The 17,311-nt window shown below is 45.8% G+C and overlaps 1 protein-coding gene across 4 annotated transcripts in view; it reads left to right on the top strand.

Moving 5' to 3' along the window:
• Smg6 (SMG6 nonsense mediated mRNA decay factor) overlaps positions 1-17,311 on the top strand; it is a 251,623-nt gene that overhangs the window by 221,314 nt on the left and 12,998 nt on the right. For all 4 annotated transcript variants that reach the window (XM_041663953.1, XM_041663955.1, XM_041663954.1 and 1 more), the window contains 2 exons: positions 2,128-2,304; positions 7,056-7,202. In XM_041663953.1, coding sequence (XP_041519887.1) covers positions 2,128-2,304; positions 7,056-7,202 — 324 coding nt within the window. The remainder of the gene's footprint in view (positions 1-2,127; positions 2,305-7,055; positions 7,203-17,311) is intronic.

Raw genomic sequence — 17,311 nt, 5'->3', positions numbered from 1 at the left:
GGTCATAATGGGGTCAGGTGGCTGACACACACTGTAACGACAAGGTGGTTAAAATTAGACCACAGAGAGGAAACTGGCAGTCTTGTGGAAATGCAGAAGTTTCCTCTGCAAGTGAGAGACTGGGGATGTAGGCAAGCCACTGTGCGTGCTGCCTGCCAGGCTATTACTCATTTCAGCTCTGTTCTTTAATGCCTTCTAGACCCTGCTTCTGTATTTGTAGCCTTCCTCATCACACGTTTAAATACACACGATGGAACCATGGTTACCTACCCTGGCCCAAGGCAGGACCTTCAGGGACGTATCCCAAGATCAGGCCTCTTAAGCTCAAGAGGTTCTAAGCCTCTTCAGGGAAGCCTCTTAAATGAATGTGGTCAGATATTTAGCCTAATATTCTACCCTATGGTGACAATAGCCAAAGGTGAATGGCATCTGGGCAGGGGAGAAGATGGCAGAGAATGAAGTTGTGGCACAGATGAGTGGTGTGCATGCACCAGCCACATGCCATAGTGTTGACTCGTTCACCCTGCCTTAGAAGATATGGATCATCCTGTATCATCTGTTCCTATAGTCTCCAGTGAGTTTCTCTGTGCCTACAAGTCTTTTCCCAGTATCCTGTTGTGTGCCTCTTTATTCTCAGCACCCTCCCAGGGAAACATGAGAAATACAAAATGTAATCTTTTCTTGTTTTATTTTGTTTTGTTTTTTGTTTTTTTGAGGCAGGATTTCTCTGTAGCTTTGGAACCTGTCCTGAAACTAGCTCTTGTAGACCAGGTCAAAATGTAATCTTTGGCACTAGAGGGCTTGCCTTCTGAATAGAGGAGCTGGTATGTACAACAGTGAAATGATGAGCCAAGACAGTCCAAGCTCCACAACAGTCCTTCACCTGTCCGTTCATATTCAGAAATGAAGTTTAAAATAGGTATGGGGGTGGGTGGGGCTGGAGATTTGACTCATCAGATAAGAGCACTGTCTGTCCTTCCACAGAACCTGGGTTTCATTCCCAGCACTCACATGGCAGCTCATAACCATTTGTAACTCCAGTTGCAGGGGATCTGACACTGCCTTCTGGGTTCCTTGTGCACCAGGCATGTATTTGTTGCACAAACATACATGCAGGCAAAATACCCAAGCACATAAAATAAAGTTTTAAAATGGGTCTCAGTCGTTTAGTGTGTCTTGGAATCACTGATGGTGAAAGGGCTGTCCTCTGTGTTGTATCTGACCATTATGGTGTAGACATGGCCCTCTGCTACTTAGATGCACATCAAGCCAGGCCCTCTTCGTTGATGAACATCTAGTAGTCAGTAGACAAGAACAGGGCCTCAGAAGCCAGAGAGTAAGAGAAAGGGGCCACCAATAGCAAGACAGAACAGCCTTGTAGGGAGGATTCCAGTCTAGGTGACTGTGGACACTTCTTCATCTGGGACCTTTACAAATCTGACAGTTGTTCAGGATAATAAGGCAATCTCAGCTAAATCAACTATAGCTTCTCTGACAGCACTGTCATATGTGCAGCTGGAGCAACATGGGAGCCACTCATGTGCACCCTGGAGGGCAGAACTTTGGTGAACTCACCTGCTCTGCCCAGTCTTCTGATAATTTCCTGCCCAGTTCTTAGGCAGCTTCCATCCAAGTGAGTTTAGAATCACTTGGCTAAGATAAAACAGTCAAGAAAACTTATCTTTGAGCTGCAAGTTGTCCTGCAGGGAGTCAGGAGAGAGGGCACCAAGGGTACTAGAAAGCCATGTCTGTGGCAGCCAGCCTGCAGCAGTCCTTTCCCCATCCTGTTACTACTGGTCCAAACTTGGAAGAAATTGCTTTCTGGTTTTTGTTTTTTTCATAATGTCTTTAGTAAAAGAAAAGCACAAGCCCTGGGGGCACCTGGCATTGGTCTTGAGGTTGTCTGCTGCCCCAGGGATGACCTAAGCAAGGCCCTGGTGACTTCCTTCCTTCGGAAGACCTTGGTCCTTGCCTGCTTCCATACACACGCACACTCTTGTTGCTCATACTACCTCCCTCCCCAGTAACTTTGACACAATTCTCGTGTGCCTGCAGCTAACATTGTCTTTCATCTTCATCCTCCCTCTCAGAAAATGCTGTTTTTCTTCTCTCCCTCTCGCCCTGTAGGTTATTGCAGCTGACTGCAAAAGGGTCACAGTGCTGAAGTATTTTCTGGAAGCCCTTTGTGGACAAGAAGAGCCTCTGCTGGCATTCAAGGGTGGAAAATATGTGTCAGTGGCACCCGTCCCAGACACCATGGGAAAGGAAATGGGAAGCCAAGAGGGAAAACAACTGGAAGATGAGGTACTATGCGGGAAGAGCCCACTATGGCATAGGGAAGGCTCCCCTTCCCCCAGGCTCCAATGCCTAGGCTGGAGCTTCTCCTTGGGGTTATTTATAACCTCTTAGTTCAGTGTCTGTTGACATGACAGCCATTCTCAAGAGTGCACTCTGTTGGTACCCCTTCCTGCCAGTCTACCCCAATGCCTCTATCTACGAGTTCCAGATGCTTCTTTTTAATGTTACATTGGAGGAAAGAGTTTAATAATGTTTAGCTCTGGAGGCTTAGGAGGCAGTAGAGAGAAAGGGGTGTTAGGGTTCAGGCTGAGGATCAAGTTTATAGATGTGTGGAGCTCAGCACTGCACAGGCCTGAACTCCAGCCTCCGGCTCATGGGCCCAGGGCTAACATACAGGAAGAGCTGACATTGCTGGCCCCATGTGGAAAATCACCCCTCCCCCGGCTTGCTCTCCCTCCCTTACTCCCTCCCTCCTGCACATCCTGATGTGATTAAGGAATTCTCCTCTTGTTTGTTTGCCCTTGGTTTTCCTGTAGCCCTTGCTTCACTCCAGACTAGTGTGTGTGTGTGTGTGTGTGTGTGTGTCTGTCTGTCTGTCTGTCTGTCTGTCTGTGTGTCTGTGTGTATGGACATACTATGCTATGCTTACCTATATACCGACCCCTGCAGGCCTCCTTGGCAGTTGCCCTAGTATGATATATGTCTTTCTGTGGATGATCTTTGATGGTCATCTATATGTGCCCAGTTTGGGTGTCAACTTAAATGAACATTACTGCCAGCTTTCCTGCGGTCTGTGGGTTCTGAGTAAATGGGACTGTGTGGTGGAAATGGAGCATGTGTGCATTTAGCATCACTGTCAGCCTCCTTACTGTTTGTCTGGGTGTGGGTAACTGTCTGGGTACATATACACATCTCACTTTTGCCTGAAGGTTGGCTCTTTTCTTCTTTTTTACCCCATAGTATTAAAGACAGGGGCCTTAGGTAGAAAGAAACATGGGATGGAGGGAAGAGACGGAAGCAATTCTAGCCAGAGGCCAGGTCACCCATAGGCCAGCACAGTCATTTGGCCTGCAGCGGTCTCAAGCGCCCGGTGGAGCAGGGCGGGGTACAGGGATGAAATCAGCAACAGGCCAAGGAAGCCAGATGTCAGCTGGAAGCTGTCGTTTAGGATCTCAGGCAGTGATAGAGTGGCCACCTTTGGAACAGAGTCTTCAGAGAAGCAGTCTTGGCCTGACTTCATTAGGATAGCTGGAGAACTCCACCCCATGCCTGATGACACAGGGCTCAGCTTCCAGGGCAGAGGTGGTTCCAGGGCTGTAGCTAAACCCACAATTCTAGACTCTCCAGATGAAACCTGGGCAGGGAATACTGGAAAGAATGAGCTGTCAGCATGGGAGGAGAGAGTGGAGTTGTCAGAGCCATTGGGGTATCCAAACCTTAGCAGGCAGAACAGTGCTCCTGCAGCACTGGGCAGTGTGGGAAACACAGGGCAGTGATACCCGTACTTCTTTCCTTTATCTCACCCACACTGAAAGGCTAAAGTCGGCAGTGGAGGATGAGTAAAACCAGCTCTCCAGCATGACTGGAAAAGATGTCTCTGAACAGTAGAACTGGCAGCACAAGCCTCGCTAGGCAAAGAGGCACCCTAGAAGGAACAGGCCACCTCTAGTGCCAGATCTAGTTGTGCCACAGTACTCTCCTTCTGAGGTTTATTGACCAAGCAAAGGTTCATGACCCACACCAGGCTGCCCACTTCTTCCTTTTCCCACGAGTCTCCTGGGTTCCTTTATGTCAGTGGTCCCTGGGAAACCCTACTTACCCTGTTCTGTGTAATTTCATAACCCTTTACTTCCTCGTTTGCTATGAGAGCTGAGCAAACCTCAGACAAGCTTCTCTGACCCTCCTTTGACCTCAGTCTTGCTTACTCTAAACCAGTGCTAACTGTCCATCCAGGGTCAGAGCAGGCAAGGACAGACACTCTTCCTCTGTGGGCCAGCAGGCATCTTGTTGCACTTGCTCCTGTCCAGGTTTACCCTGTGAGCAAGGAAATGGATGTGAAGTCTTCTTCCTTTTCATGGCCAAGTATTAACAAATAAACTGTGCCTGTGGACAGTACACTAGACCCCCCCCCCCCCAGACCTCTCAGGACTGTGACAGATTCTATCCTCAGTTCTCATCTCCCCAAGCTGCAGACTAATTGGAAGAGGTGCATGGTGGTGGTGTCCTTGGTCATCTTTCTTTGTAAGGGACAATGTGTAGTTTAAGGATACTGCCAAACCACCCAGCTTCCCTACAATCCCACTTCTCATCACTTATTAACTACTTTTCACCAAGAGAATTCCAGTCTGCCTTAATAGGTCTAGGCCTGACAAAGCTAAGGGCTGAATCTGAGCTTGTGCCCTCAATTCAGAACCCTAGCCCTGCAGGGGTTTTTTGTTTGTTTTTGTTTTTGTTGTTTTGTTGTTATTGTTGTTTTGTTTTTTTTGGGGGGGGGGTTGGTTTTTTGTTTTGTTTTTTTTTTAATATTTTCGAGACAGGGTTTCTTCGTAGCTTTTGGTTCCTGTCCTAGAACTAGCTCTTGTAGACCAGGCTGGCCTCGAAGTCACAGAGATCCGCCTGCCTCTGCCTCCTGAGTGCTGGGATTAAAGGCCTGTGCCCCCACTGCCCAGCTCCCTGCAGGTTTGTTCATTATGCTTGGTAAAAGCCTATGGCAGAGGGAGTCAGATTCACTTGAATTTAAATCCCTGCTCTGCTTGCTGCCACCTTTGTGACTGAGCAGGCTATTTTACTCTAAATGTCTTTATTTATAAAGCAGGGATGGGCCAGCAGTGATGCTGCAACTCATTTAATCCCAGCACTGTGGAGGCAGAGGCAGGCAGATCCCTGTGTTTGCGGCCAGCCTGGTCTACAGAGTGAGTTTCAGGACAACCAGAGATACACAGAGAAGCCCTTTCTTGAAAAACCAAAAATAAGAAATAAATAAAACACAGGTGATAATAGCTATGTGAAATTATGAGAATTAAGAGTTATAAGAATTAGGGGCTGGAGAGAAGATGGCTGAGAGGTTAAGATTACTGACTGCTTTCGCAGAGGTTCTGAGTTCAATTCCCATCAACCACATGGCCCTCACAACCATCTTTAATGAGATCTTGTGCCCTCTCCTGGTGTGCAGGCATAACATTATATACATAATAAATAATAAATAAATATTTTTTTAAATATTTTTTATTTATTATGTATATAGTATTCTGTCTGCCTGTATGCCTGCAGGCCAGAAGAGGGTGCCAGACCTCATTACAGATGGTTGTGAGCCACCATGTGGTTGCTGGGAATTGAACTCAGGACCTTTGGAAGAGCAGGCAATGCTCTTAACCACTGAGCCATCTCTCCAGCCCTAATAAATAAATCTTTAACCCCCAAAAAAAAAAAAGGTGAGAATTAGTTGGACGGTGGTGGTTTATATCTTTTTTTTTAATATTTATTTATTTATTTATTATGTATACAATATTCTGTCTGCATGTATGCCTGCAGGCCAGAAGAGGGCATCAGCTCTTATTACAGATGATTGTGGGCCACCATGTGGTTGCCGGGAATTGAACTCAGGACCTTTGGAAGAGCAGGCAGGCGGATCTCTGTGAGTTTGAGGCCAACCTGGTCTACAGAGTGAGTTGTAGGGCAGCCAGGACTGTTATACAGAGAAACCCTGTCTTGAAAACACACACACAAAAAAAAAAAGAAAAGAGGGGGGAAAAAAAAGAAAAAAGAAAAGAAAAGAAAGAAAAAAGAAGAAATGTGAGAATTAAAAGAGTTAATGTATGAAAAACACATAGCCCTTAACATAGCCCATAAAAAGCACTGAGTAGCTAGTAGCTGTCAGGGTAGGCATCACTATCATCCTGTTAGAATTGCAGGAATCTTTTTTCTCCTATTGAATCACTCCCTATTTCCCCTACTAGCCCCATCCGTCAAGGAGGCAGCTGTATGTTCTCTCCTGACCAAGGCCAAAAGTAAGAGAGTGAGGAATGGAGCTAGGACCACCCGGGGAGCAGTGACTGCTGAGAACTGAGTCTGCAAGTGAGGAAGTGCCATCCCTGGGGAAGGCTCCATCAGCCTGGCAAGGAGGCTCCTTAAGCTAGCCAGCCACCTCCTTCTTACTCTGCCTAGGCCCTTGGAGGGCAGCTAAGCAAGGCCATGTTATGTGAATTTTTTAATGGGGCCCAGAAATCCCCACATCACCAGGCTGTGGTCTTAAAAAGAAACCAGAGCTAGGTCTATAGAGCTACAGCATCTGCTCTTGATACTGTCTGGGGCAAGGGAACTTCCTTGCTCTCCTAGCTCCCAGATGTTGGTCAGAGTTGATTCTTATCAGATTATTAGCATGAATTAGATTTAAATTAGGCAGTTCAACTTTCTCTATCATTTATCCTTTGAATCATTTATAATTTCAAAATGAAAATAAGTCCAAAGTTTGTGTTTGAGTATGTATAAGGGAAAACACAGGAGTGTGAACACAAGCATGCATGTGAACATACATGGTTATGAGTGTCGTACGTATGAGTCTAAGAAAAAGCTGTACCATTTAAGGGTGCAATTTAAAGGAAAGAATGACAGCTTCTGCCAACATATTTTAGGGAACCCTTGGCAAGGAGTGCGCCCCATCAACATAGGATGGGCTAAAGGAATAGAGTGGACGCATTAACATCCTGTGGCTCACAGTCTCCTCTTTTCCCTTGTCTGTGCCTTTGCTTTACCCCAAGGAAGAAGATGTGGTAATTGAAGACTGTGAGGAAGATTCAGAGGCTGAAGGCAGTGGGGGCGAAGATGATATCAGGGAACTTCGGGCCAAGAAGCTGGCGCTAGCGAGGAAGATAGCTGAGCAACAGCGACGCCAGGAAAAGATCCAGGTGAGCCTAACTGGAGAAACTGATTCCCATTGAGGGTGTGGCCTACAAACCATGAAATGACGTGAGCAGGGAGTGGCAGGGCATCTGTTGTTATACTCCATCTCTGCACTCAAATTGTGAGTGCTAAGGCAGGGTCTTGTCAGTATCTGATGAGCGTCACTTCTCCTGTGAGACTCTGTCAGTACCACACATCCAGTCTTTCATGTAATTAAAGGGACTCAGAGTTCTCTTTCACTATATGTAGCTATTCATTGAGAGCACTCCTTATTGTGGGATTAGGATGCCATAGCCATAGGCTGGGTTCCGAAGATATGAGAGAGCCCCTTTTGGACAGAGTACTTTCCACATTCTCTCAGGGAGAAATTACCTAATCTACATTCAGGGGTTACCATGCTGTCAGCCCTTCTGGAAGCCCAAATCTTCATTACCAGCAAGTTTTTCTCTATAGCTCTCCCAGATCTGTCTCCTTATACTAAATACGTATTTCTCCAAGGAAGTTATGCTCCCTTTATATACTTTCGTTTGTTTGTTTGTTTTTGTTTTTCGAGACAGGGTTTCTCTGTGGTTTTGGAGCCTGTCCTGGAACTAGCTCTTGTAGACCAGGCTGATCTCGAACTCACAGAGATCCGCCTGCCTCTGCCTCCCGAGTGCTCCCTTTATATACTTTTGCACGAGAGATCATTAAACCTCTCTAAGCATGTATGTCTTTAGGGCTCTCTTCAGATGCTCCTCTCATCTCCTTCCTCCCTCTCTTTCTGTCTCCCATCCATCCCTTTCTGCTAGCTTCCCCACCCCATGTCTCCCTCTTTCCATTTTGAGATACTTACTGTGTAGCCCTGACTGGCCTGGGACTCACTGTGTATACCAGGATGGCCTTAAATTCACAGAGTTCATTTGCCTCTGTATCCAAAGTGCCTCCGGAGACAAGTATCACCACTCTTGACATGCTGTTCTTCTCTTAAATATATGGTTTAGTGTAGAAAGCCAAGAAACTTGATATAATTTGGGAGCTGACACTTACCTAACCTTTGCACTGAGCAAACTATCTAACTTTGAAGAGCCTGTTTCTTCATCTGCTGAGTGATAGTACTGTCCTGAGAGGCTTGCATGAGACTGCCACCAAAGTGCTTAGCCTGCAGTGGTCCCTTTATCTGAAATTAGTCTCAGCACCCTGCCCCCAGAGAGGAATGATAATAGTTGGAATTGGTCTCTTAGACATACCCATGTCCTACTGCTACTAGGATCCAGCATGAAATATATCTCTACATGCATGCCTGTTATGATGTGGCCATCTCTTTGTTTAAACTCTGTAAAGGCAGTAAACCTCTGTGGCCCAAAGAACAGCATCATCTTCAAGATCTTCAAGTTTCTCTTCCTGCCCTTTTCTTTCTTTTTTTTTTTTTTTGATTTTTTTTTTTTCTTTTAAAGACAGGGTTTCTCTGTAGCTTTGGAGCCCATCCTGGAACTAGCTCTTGTAGACCAGGCTGTCCTCAAACTCACAGAGATCTGTCTGCCTCTGCCTCCTGAGTGCTGTGCTTAAAGGCGTGCGCCACCCCTGCCTGGCTCCTGCCCTTCTCTTTCTCATCATCAGTCCTCACAAAAGTCGCACCTATAGTTACCACCTCAATGTCCCGACTATCAGTTCAGCTGTTAAAGAAATGATTGCCAAAAATCACCTAGGACCTGCTTTTACCAAATTTAGTCCTTCTGTGCAAGGTAGTGTAAGCCTGTAATTCCAGCATGTGGGATGTGGAGGATGAAATTCAAAGCCATCCTCAACTACAAACCAAGTTCAAGGCCAGCCTGAGCTATATGAAACTCACTCAAAGAAAGGAAGGAAGGAAGAAAAGAAAGACTCTAAAACTTAGTCCCCATTATGGTTAACCTCTATATAGCTTTGGGTCCTTAAGTCTCTTTCCTCCAGCTTCCCATTAACATAGTGAGTACACTGTTGTCTTCTCTGCTAGACAGGGAAAAACCTTTCCCAGCTTTTTCTTTTAAGTTCCACTATCCTTTCTATTGTTTTTAAGTCTAGCAAGCTGGATTAGTATTTAACAGAAATTTTTGATTGACTTCACTGAACATCATCTCAAGTTTTGCCACGAGCTTTTACCCCTGCTATCCAATTTATTTATTTTTTGTTTGTTGGGCTTTTTTTTTTTTTCTTTTGAGACAGGGTTTCTCAGCGTAACAGCTCTAACTGTCCTGGAACTTGCTCTGTAGACCAGGCTGGCCTCAAACTCACAGAAATCCACCTGCCTCTGCCTCCCAATTGCTGGGATTAAAGACGTGTGCCATCTCTGCCCCAGTCTAATTTCTTATCATTTTCTGTACATCCCCCCCTCCTTTCCTAAGTCCCATTGCTGCTGCTACCCTAGTTCAGGGACTTGTTTAACCATAGGAACTAGGGCCCTGCCTTGTATGGATCCAGAGGATGCCACTGACTTTATAAACTGTAAATGGCTCCTCTTGGGCTTACATAGTACTCAGTCTGGCCACCAGGCTCCAGCCACACCATAAGCTCAGTTCTTTTCCCAGAGAGCCATTTCCCTGCTCAGAAATCATCAGTGCCTTTGCTTGGCTAGTGAAATAAAGCTTAATTCCTTCTAATGACATTTTAGGCTTCCAGTCTTCTCCCAGTGTGTTTTTTCTACTTTGTTTCCCATTAACACACTCCCTGTGAGCCATTATTAGCTATTAGACATTGGGCAAAGAGGTTGATTTCTCTGAGCCTGTTTCTGAATCTGTAAAATGAACTCGACACAGAACCTGCCCCCCATAGTTGCTAGATTTCCTCAGGATGAGCAACAGTGTGTATAAAGTGCCTGTTGGGGCATTAAGGCTCCTGACCAGATAGTGTTATTAACCTTCCTCTCTCCTCACTGCCCTTTCCCACTTTTACATGTTTGTTGAGTCTGTCTCTCAATACAAATGACTCTTTTTCTGCTCTACATTTCCTGTTAGCTGTTGAAATTCTATTTTCCTTGCGTTTCCCAATGAAACTCCTTCTCCCCAGTGAAGCCTTCCCTGATCTCCCCCAGGAGGAATTCACCTATCTCTCTGCTATAGGGTTCCTGCAGTGTTGATTTATACTTCATTTGTGGTACTGTTATCATGTCTCATATTAGTTATTTGTGGCCATTTTCCTCCACCGTACTATGAATCTTAGAAATCAGCTCAGTTTAGCAAGTAGTATTGTACCTTGATTCTCCTGATGGCTAAGATGAAAAAAATGTGGGGGAGGTTTCAGGGCAGACCATACAGTGGAGAAGCTATTATTCTGTTTGTTTGTTTGTTTGTTTCAAGACAGGATTTCTCAATATAGCCTTGGCTATCCTGGAACTCCTAGACTGTCCTCAAACTCAGGACACCTGAGAGCTAAGATTAAAGGTGTGTGCCATCGCAGCCCTGGGAGAAGTTGTAAAACAAGTGACTTGGCTTGTGAGTGGGGTCTTTTAAAAGTTTAAGTATTAAGTGGGTGTGGTGACACATGCCTTTAATCTCAGGACTCAGGGCAAAGGCAGGCGGGCAGATCAAAAGCCAGCTTATTCTGCAAAGCAGATTCCAAGACAGCCAGAGATACATAGAGAGGCTTTATCTCAAAAACTGAACAAAAGGCCGGGCGGTGGTGGCACATGCCTTTAATCCCAGCCTTCGGGAGGCAGAGACAGGAGGATTTCTGCAGAGACAGGCGGATTTCTGTGAGTTTGAGGCCAGCCTGGTTTGTAGAGCTAGTTCTAGAACAAGCTTCAAAAAGCTGCAGAGAGCCAGGTGATGGTAGCTCACACCTTTAATCCCAGCACTCGGGAGGCAGAGGCAGGAGGATCTCTGTGAGTTCGAGGCCAGCCTGGTCTACAAGAGCAAGTTCCAGGACAGAAATCAAAAAAAGCTACGGAGAAACCCTGTCTCAAAAAAAAAAAAAAAAAAAAAAGAACAAACAAAAAAGATCAAGTACAGGACTGACAAGATGGCTTAGCAGGTAAAGGCACTTGCCACCAAGCATGATAATCTGAGTTCAGTTTCCAGCACCCATATCGTGAGGGAGATAACTGACTCCTGAAAGTTGTCCTCTGACTTTTATATACATGCTATAACACATGTATGTAACTACTTACTCCAACACACATAATAAGTAAATAAACAAGCAAATAAATAAATAGAAAATTGTTTTGGGATGATCAGGTACAAATAAGCCAGGGTAATACTTGATGTATTGATGCTCAAGAGGCTTAGGCAGGAAGATTACAAATTAAATGTCAGAGCTGGACTGTACAATAAGCCTGATGTCTGTAGGTTGGACTACATAGTGAGACCCTCCTGAAAGGGAGAAAGATGCTGTGAGAACATGTGCTGTAGTGGCTCCATCTTTGGCCAGAGTACACTGTCCAGTTTGGCCATGCAAGCAATATAATTGGAGGTCTAATGTAGACCTAACTTCCAGAGCCACTGATCGTGTCCCACAGTTCTGTTCAGAGGAGGTTGCTTTGGCCCCTTTAAGAACAGGCCCCACATGCACTGCTGCTGGCGGCCCTGCCTCCTGTCAGCCTCCTTCCTCCAGCCCCATAGCCACAGGAGGATTTCTCAGCAGAGGAAAAATTCCCCCTTTTACCTCCCCCTTCTCTTTAATGCCCGGGGCCCTTCACTTCCATAATTCTTCATTTTCCAGCCTTGAACGTAAGCCAGACACATCTGTCTGGCCATATGCGTGAACCCTGGAGTCTGTGCCGAGGTAGCTGTAAAACAGGGCCGGTGAAGGCCCTTCTGGGAGAGCACACACATGTGTGTGCCCTCAGGCCATTGGCTTCCTGCCCAGAACCACGGGGCCTCAGTGCTCAAACCCGTGTTAACCTTCTCTATTTTTCCTCTTTTTGTTTAATTTAAGGGGGAAAATCCCAAGGAAAAGGTATAAATTGTCCTGGGAGTAGGGGAGAGGCTCCTAGCTAGAGAGACCATTATTGTTGGCAGGTACCTGGGTCACACTAATACAATAAGGAAGAAAGGAGCATCCAGTGAATTAAGATCGGAGAGATGGGCTGTAAATTACACTGCTCTGAACTCCATCAGTCTCCAGGGTGTTAACCGAGAGGTGTAAGGCAAGTCCCCAGCTCCCAGCGCCTTTTACAGATGCAGCAAAACAGGAACCACACATGTTTGGGGAAGGGGATATGAAGATGGGGTTGAACAAAAGCCCCCTTGCCCCAGGATGGCTATAAAGTCCAAGTGTGATCTGGAGCTGTAGCCACACCTCCACTTCCCTGCTCCCACATAGGCCCTTGGGCCTCAAGCTCATCTGTGGAGATGGGGGAGGTGAGGCCTGGCCTCCTTCTGCAGCCTGTCCCTCCCTGCATCCGGCACTGCAAAGGAGCTGGTGAGTGGGGCCGACTAGAGGTCAGAAAAGGGGTGTGGGGAGCTCTCAGGGCCTGTGCAGCTGGAGCTACAGAGCCCAGGCAGGCCCTAGATGTAAGGGGTGCCAAGTCCACCCACCCAGGGCTTTGAGACCACACGCTCTGACTTAGCCCAGGCTTTACCTTGTTCCCTATGATGGTGCTTCCCTACTGTACTGGTCCTGTCTACCTCACTGCTTTTTGCCCGTTTTTTTTGTTTTTGTTTTTTTTTTTTTGTTTTGTTTTGTTTTGTTTTTTTGTACTGCCCTTCTTGGGAGATGTCTAGAGTCCTTAGCAAGGTACATGGTTAGTATGGGAAGTTGGTCAGAAAGGTTTCGTCCTAACCAGGCACTCAGGGCCAAGCAGTCACTGAGAATTCTTTTCCAGGCATGAGGCATGGCCTCTTGGCACCTCATGCGATCCTGGCCCTGTGAATCTCCTACCTCCTCCCCTGATTCCATGAGGCTCTTCTGTGATTTGTGCTGCTGTTGGGCGGGGTCAGGTTTCCTGAGCAGTTGCAAACATCCCACCTGAAACATAACAGGCTCTTCCTCTGGCCACAGCTATTGTTTCCCTCTGCATTATGGCCACAGTCTTGCTCTGTAGCCAGCAATGACATGTGTTCTGAAAATAGCTTCACTTGCCTGTCCCCTTCCCGCCCACCCACCCTCCTGAAGATGCAGTCACTCCTTTGTGGTAGCCCCAGGGGTTCCACTCTAAATATAGCCACAGTCCATTCACACTGCCATCCAGCCAGGGGGGGGGGGCACTGTGGAACAATGGGGTATGCACAGAGCACCCCCCCCCCACACACACACACACCTGTATGGAAGCTAGCGGAAAGCAGACACTCAGCCCTGGCTCCTAGCTGTCGGAGACAGTGTGGGAGCCAGTACACTACCAGTCCAGGGGCACGTTCACCCCTGAGCGGGAAAGCACATCAGTCTGCAGAACTGGGCACCTCCCAGGCCTACTTCAGACTCTGCCTAACAAGGTGCTATACCGCCAGATGGCTCCAGCTGCTGACAACTCATTGGCTACTCAAAGCATCCCCCAGAGTCCCAAAATGGTCAAGCCTTTGACTGAAACACCTTTAAACTGATGGTTTGTAGCAAGCTCAAAAAAGGGAGAGTATATATTTCTTTGGCTTTTTCAGAACAAGCATTATTTATTAAATATTAAAATTCAGGGTATAGAGCAGTGATTGAGCAGTTAAGAGCACTAACTCCATTTCCAGCCAGTACCCACATGACAGTTCACAACTGTTTGTAACTCTAGTTCCAGGGGATCTGACACCCCATTACGACCTTCTCAGGCACTATACACACACATGGTACACAGCCTATTCATGCAGGGTTTTCTGTAAAGTACTATTTAGAAGATGAGACTATGTGATTGAGTTCATTGAGCTCCTGTAATAATTAGGCCCTATGAGTCTTATGTTAAATCTTGATGTCCCTGTAAATCCCAGCTATTCAGAGGCTCAGGTGGGAAAATAACTTGAGCTCAAGATTTCAAAACCAACCTAAGCAACAGAGAGACCCTGTGTTTATTTATTTTGAAACAGGGTCCCTAGTCCTGTGTAGGCTAGAATTTCCTGTATAGATCAAGCTGGCCTTAAATTTGCAAAGACCCACCTGCCTCTGCATTTTGAGTGCTGAGATTAAAGGCATGCGCCACCACATTCTGCAGAGACCCTATCACTGGGTCTCGAGCAAATAAGTCATCATACTTAAAAAAAAAAAAAAGCAGCCGGGTGATGGTGGCGCACACCTTTAATCCCAGCACTCAGGAGGCAGAGGCAGGTAGATCTCTGTGAGTTCGAGGCCAGCCTGGTCTACAGAGCTAGTTCCAGGACAGGCTCCAAAGTTACAGAGAAACCCTGTCTTGAAAAGAAAGAAAGAGGGCTGGAGAAATGGCTCAGTGGTTAAGAGCATTGCCTGCTCTTCCAAAGGTCTTGAGATCAATTCCCAGCAACCACATGGTGGCTCGCAACCATCTGTAATGAGGTCTGGTGCCCTCTTCTAGCCTGCAGACATACACACAGACAGAATATTGTATACATAATAAATAAATAAATAAATAAATAAATAAATAAATCAGAAAGTCTTTAAAAAAAAAGAAAAGAAAAGAAAGAAAGACATAAATAAATAAATAAATAAAGCGACTACACTCTTTTTTTTTCTACTTGTATTTTGCTTTGAGTCTAGTCTCAAGCTCAGAACAGTCCTCATATACTCTTCCCCATTCCAAGTTCTGGATTATGAGCATGTCCACACCTGGTTTAAACATCTGTTTATCCTTGTGGTGCTTTTGGTCACACAGAAAAGGGATTCTAAGAACTTTTGGGGGAAAGTCTGTGCTTCAATGTATTATCTGCTCTCTTTGGTTTCTCACCACTCTTTTTTCTTTTCCCTTTTTTTTCATTTTACTCCAGGTAGTTTTGAAAAATAGGTAGTATTGTTAGACACAGTTGAATGTATTTGTAATTCCTACTACTCAGGAAGCTGAGGCAAGAGGATCATAAGGTTTAAGTAAACCTGAGCAGTTAGTAAAGCCCTATCAAAAAATAAAGATTATGGGCTGGAGAGATGGCTCAGAGGTTATGAGCATTGCCTGCTCTTCCAAAGGTCCTGAGTTCAATTCCCAGCAACCACATGGTGGCTCACAACCATCTGTAATGGGGTCTGGTGCCCTCTTCTGGCCCGCAGGCATGCACACAGACAGATTATTGTATACATAATAAATAAATATATATAAAAAAAATAAAGATTATTCAACAATTAAGAGTACTGCTCGGTGGGGCGGGGGTGGGGGTAGGGTGGTGGCACAGGCCTTTAATCCCAGTACTCTGAGGAAGAGGCAGGCAGATCTCTGAGTTCTGGGTCATCCTGATCTACAGAGCAAGTTCCAGGACAGCCAGGGTATACAGAGAAACCCTATCTCAAGGGGAAGACGATGGAGACGGGGTGGGGGAATAGTGTTGCTCTTATATAAGACCTGCATTTGGCTCCCAGCACCCTTATGGTACTTCACAACTGCCTTTAACTCCGGTTCCAGAGATCCTGATACCTTCGTGTGGCCTCTTCAGGAACCTGCATACATGTGGTGTACATAAACTCATGCAGGCACACACATATACACATACTTTTTTTTTGTTTGTTTTGGTTTTTGGTTTTTTCGAGACAGGGTTTCTCTGTGGTTTTGGAGCCTGTCCTGGAACTAGCTCTTGTAGACCAGGCTGGTCTCGAACTCACCGAGATCCGCCTGCCTCTGCCTCCCGAGTGCTGGGATTAAAGGCGTGTGCCACCACCGCCCGGCTACACATACATTTTTTTAAAATATTTATTTATTTATTATGTATACAATATTCTGTGTGTATGCCTGCAGGCCAGAAGAGGGCACCAGACCCCATTACAGATGGTTGTGAGCCACCATATGGTTGCTGGAAATTGAACTCAGGACCTTTGGAAGAGCAGGCAATGCTCTTAACCTCTGAGCCATTTCTCCAGCCCTACACATACATTTTTTATTTTATTTTATTTTAAATTGACATCAGCATAATTTCTTCCTTTCCATTTATTCTGTACTTTTTTTTTTATTTAACTTTTATGTGCATTGGTGTGAGGATGTCAGATCTAGAACTTGAGTTACAGACAGTTGTGAGCTGCCATGTAGATACTGGGAATTGAACCTGAGTCCTCTGGAAGGGCAGCCAAAACTCTTAACCGCTGAGCCATCTCTCCAGCCCTGAACATACATTTTTTAAATGAACCTTTACTTTTAAAAATTAACAAATAATGCCAGGTGATGGGAGTGCATGCCTTTAATCCCAGCATTGGGTAAGTGGAGGCAGGCAGACCCTGTGAGTTCAAGGCCAGCCTAGTCTACACACCTAATTCCAGGAAACCCAAGGCTACACAAAGAAACCCTGTATGGAAAATAAATAATGAAAATCAGAAGTATCTTTTTTTTTTTTTTTTAAAGACAAGGTCGGGCCGGGCGTTGGTGGCACACGCCTTTAATCCCAGCACTCGGGAGGCAGAGGCAGGCGAATCCCTGTGAGTTTGAGGCTACAAGAGCTAGCTCCAGGACAGCTAGGACTGTTGTTACACAGGGAAACCCTGTCTCGAACAACCAAAAAAAAAAAAGAAAAAGAAAAAGAAAAGACAAGGTCGGGCTTTGGAGATCACTCACTGGGTAAAACACTTGCTCTGCAAGCATAAGGACCTGGGCTCGAGTCTCCAGCACCCATGTAAACTAACATGTAACACTAACAAGGGGCAAGGTCAGATCAGGTAGACCTCGGGAGTCTGCCAGCTAGCCAGCCTTCCTGAAACATCAAGTTTCCACTTCAGAGAGACCCTGTCTCCAGACAAAGTAGAAAACCATACAGAAAGATACTTGAATGTCTTGCTGTGGACTTTGTATACACGCATATATGGGCACAAGTATTCCTAAACTCACATATGTGCATCACATGTGTACATACATACACCAAAAAGAGAGAACTGTGCTGTTCATGCTGGTCTTGAACTCATGAATGGGTTCATGTGATTTCTTGACTAGGTCTCCGAGGTAGTTGGGACTACATGCACATACCACTGCACCCAACTGGCTGTAATCTCACAAGAGAAATAAGTAGTCCTGGGACTAGAAAATGGCTCAGCAGTTTAAGAGCATTTAACCCAAGTTCAGTTCCCAGCAACCACAGGCTCACAACCA

Source organism: Microtus oregoni, unplaced genomic scaffold (assembly GCF_018167655.1).
Source record: "Microtus oregoni isolate MIOR12 unplaced genomic scaffold, Mior012 000015F_ref0000493, whole genome shotgun sequence".
Lineage (NCBI taxonomy): Eukaryota > Metazoa > Chordata > Mammalia > Rodentia > Cricetidae > Microtus > Microtus oregoni.
The sequence above is the reverse complement of the archived record's forward strand: the minus strand, read 5'-3'. Positions and strand labels throughout refer to the sequence as shown.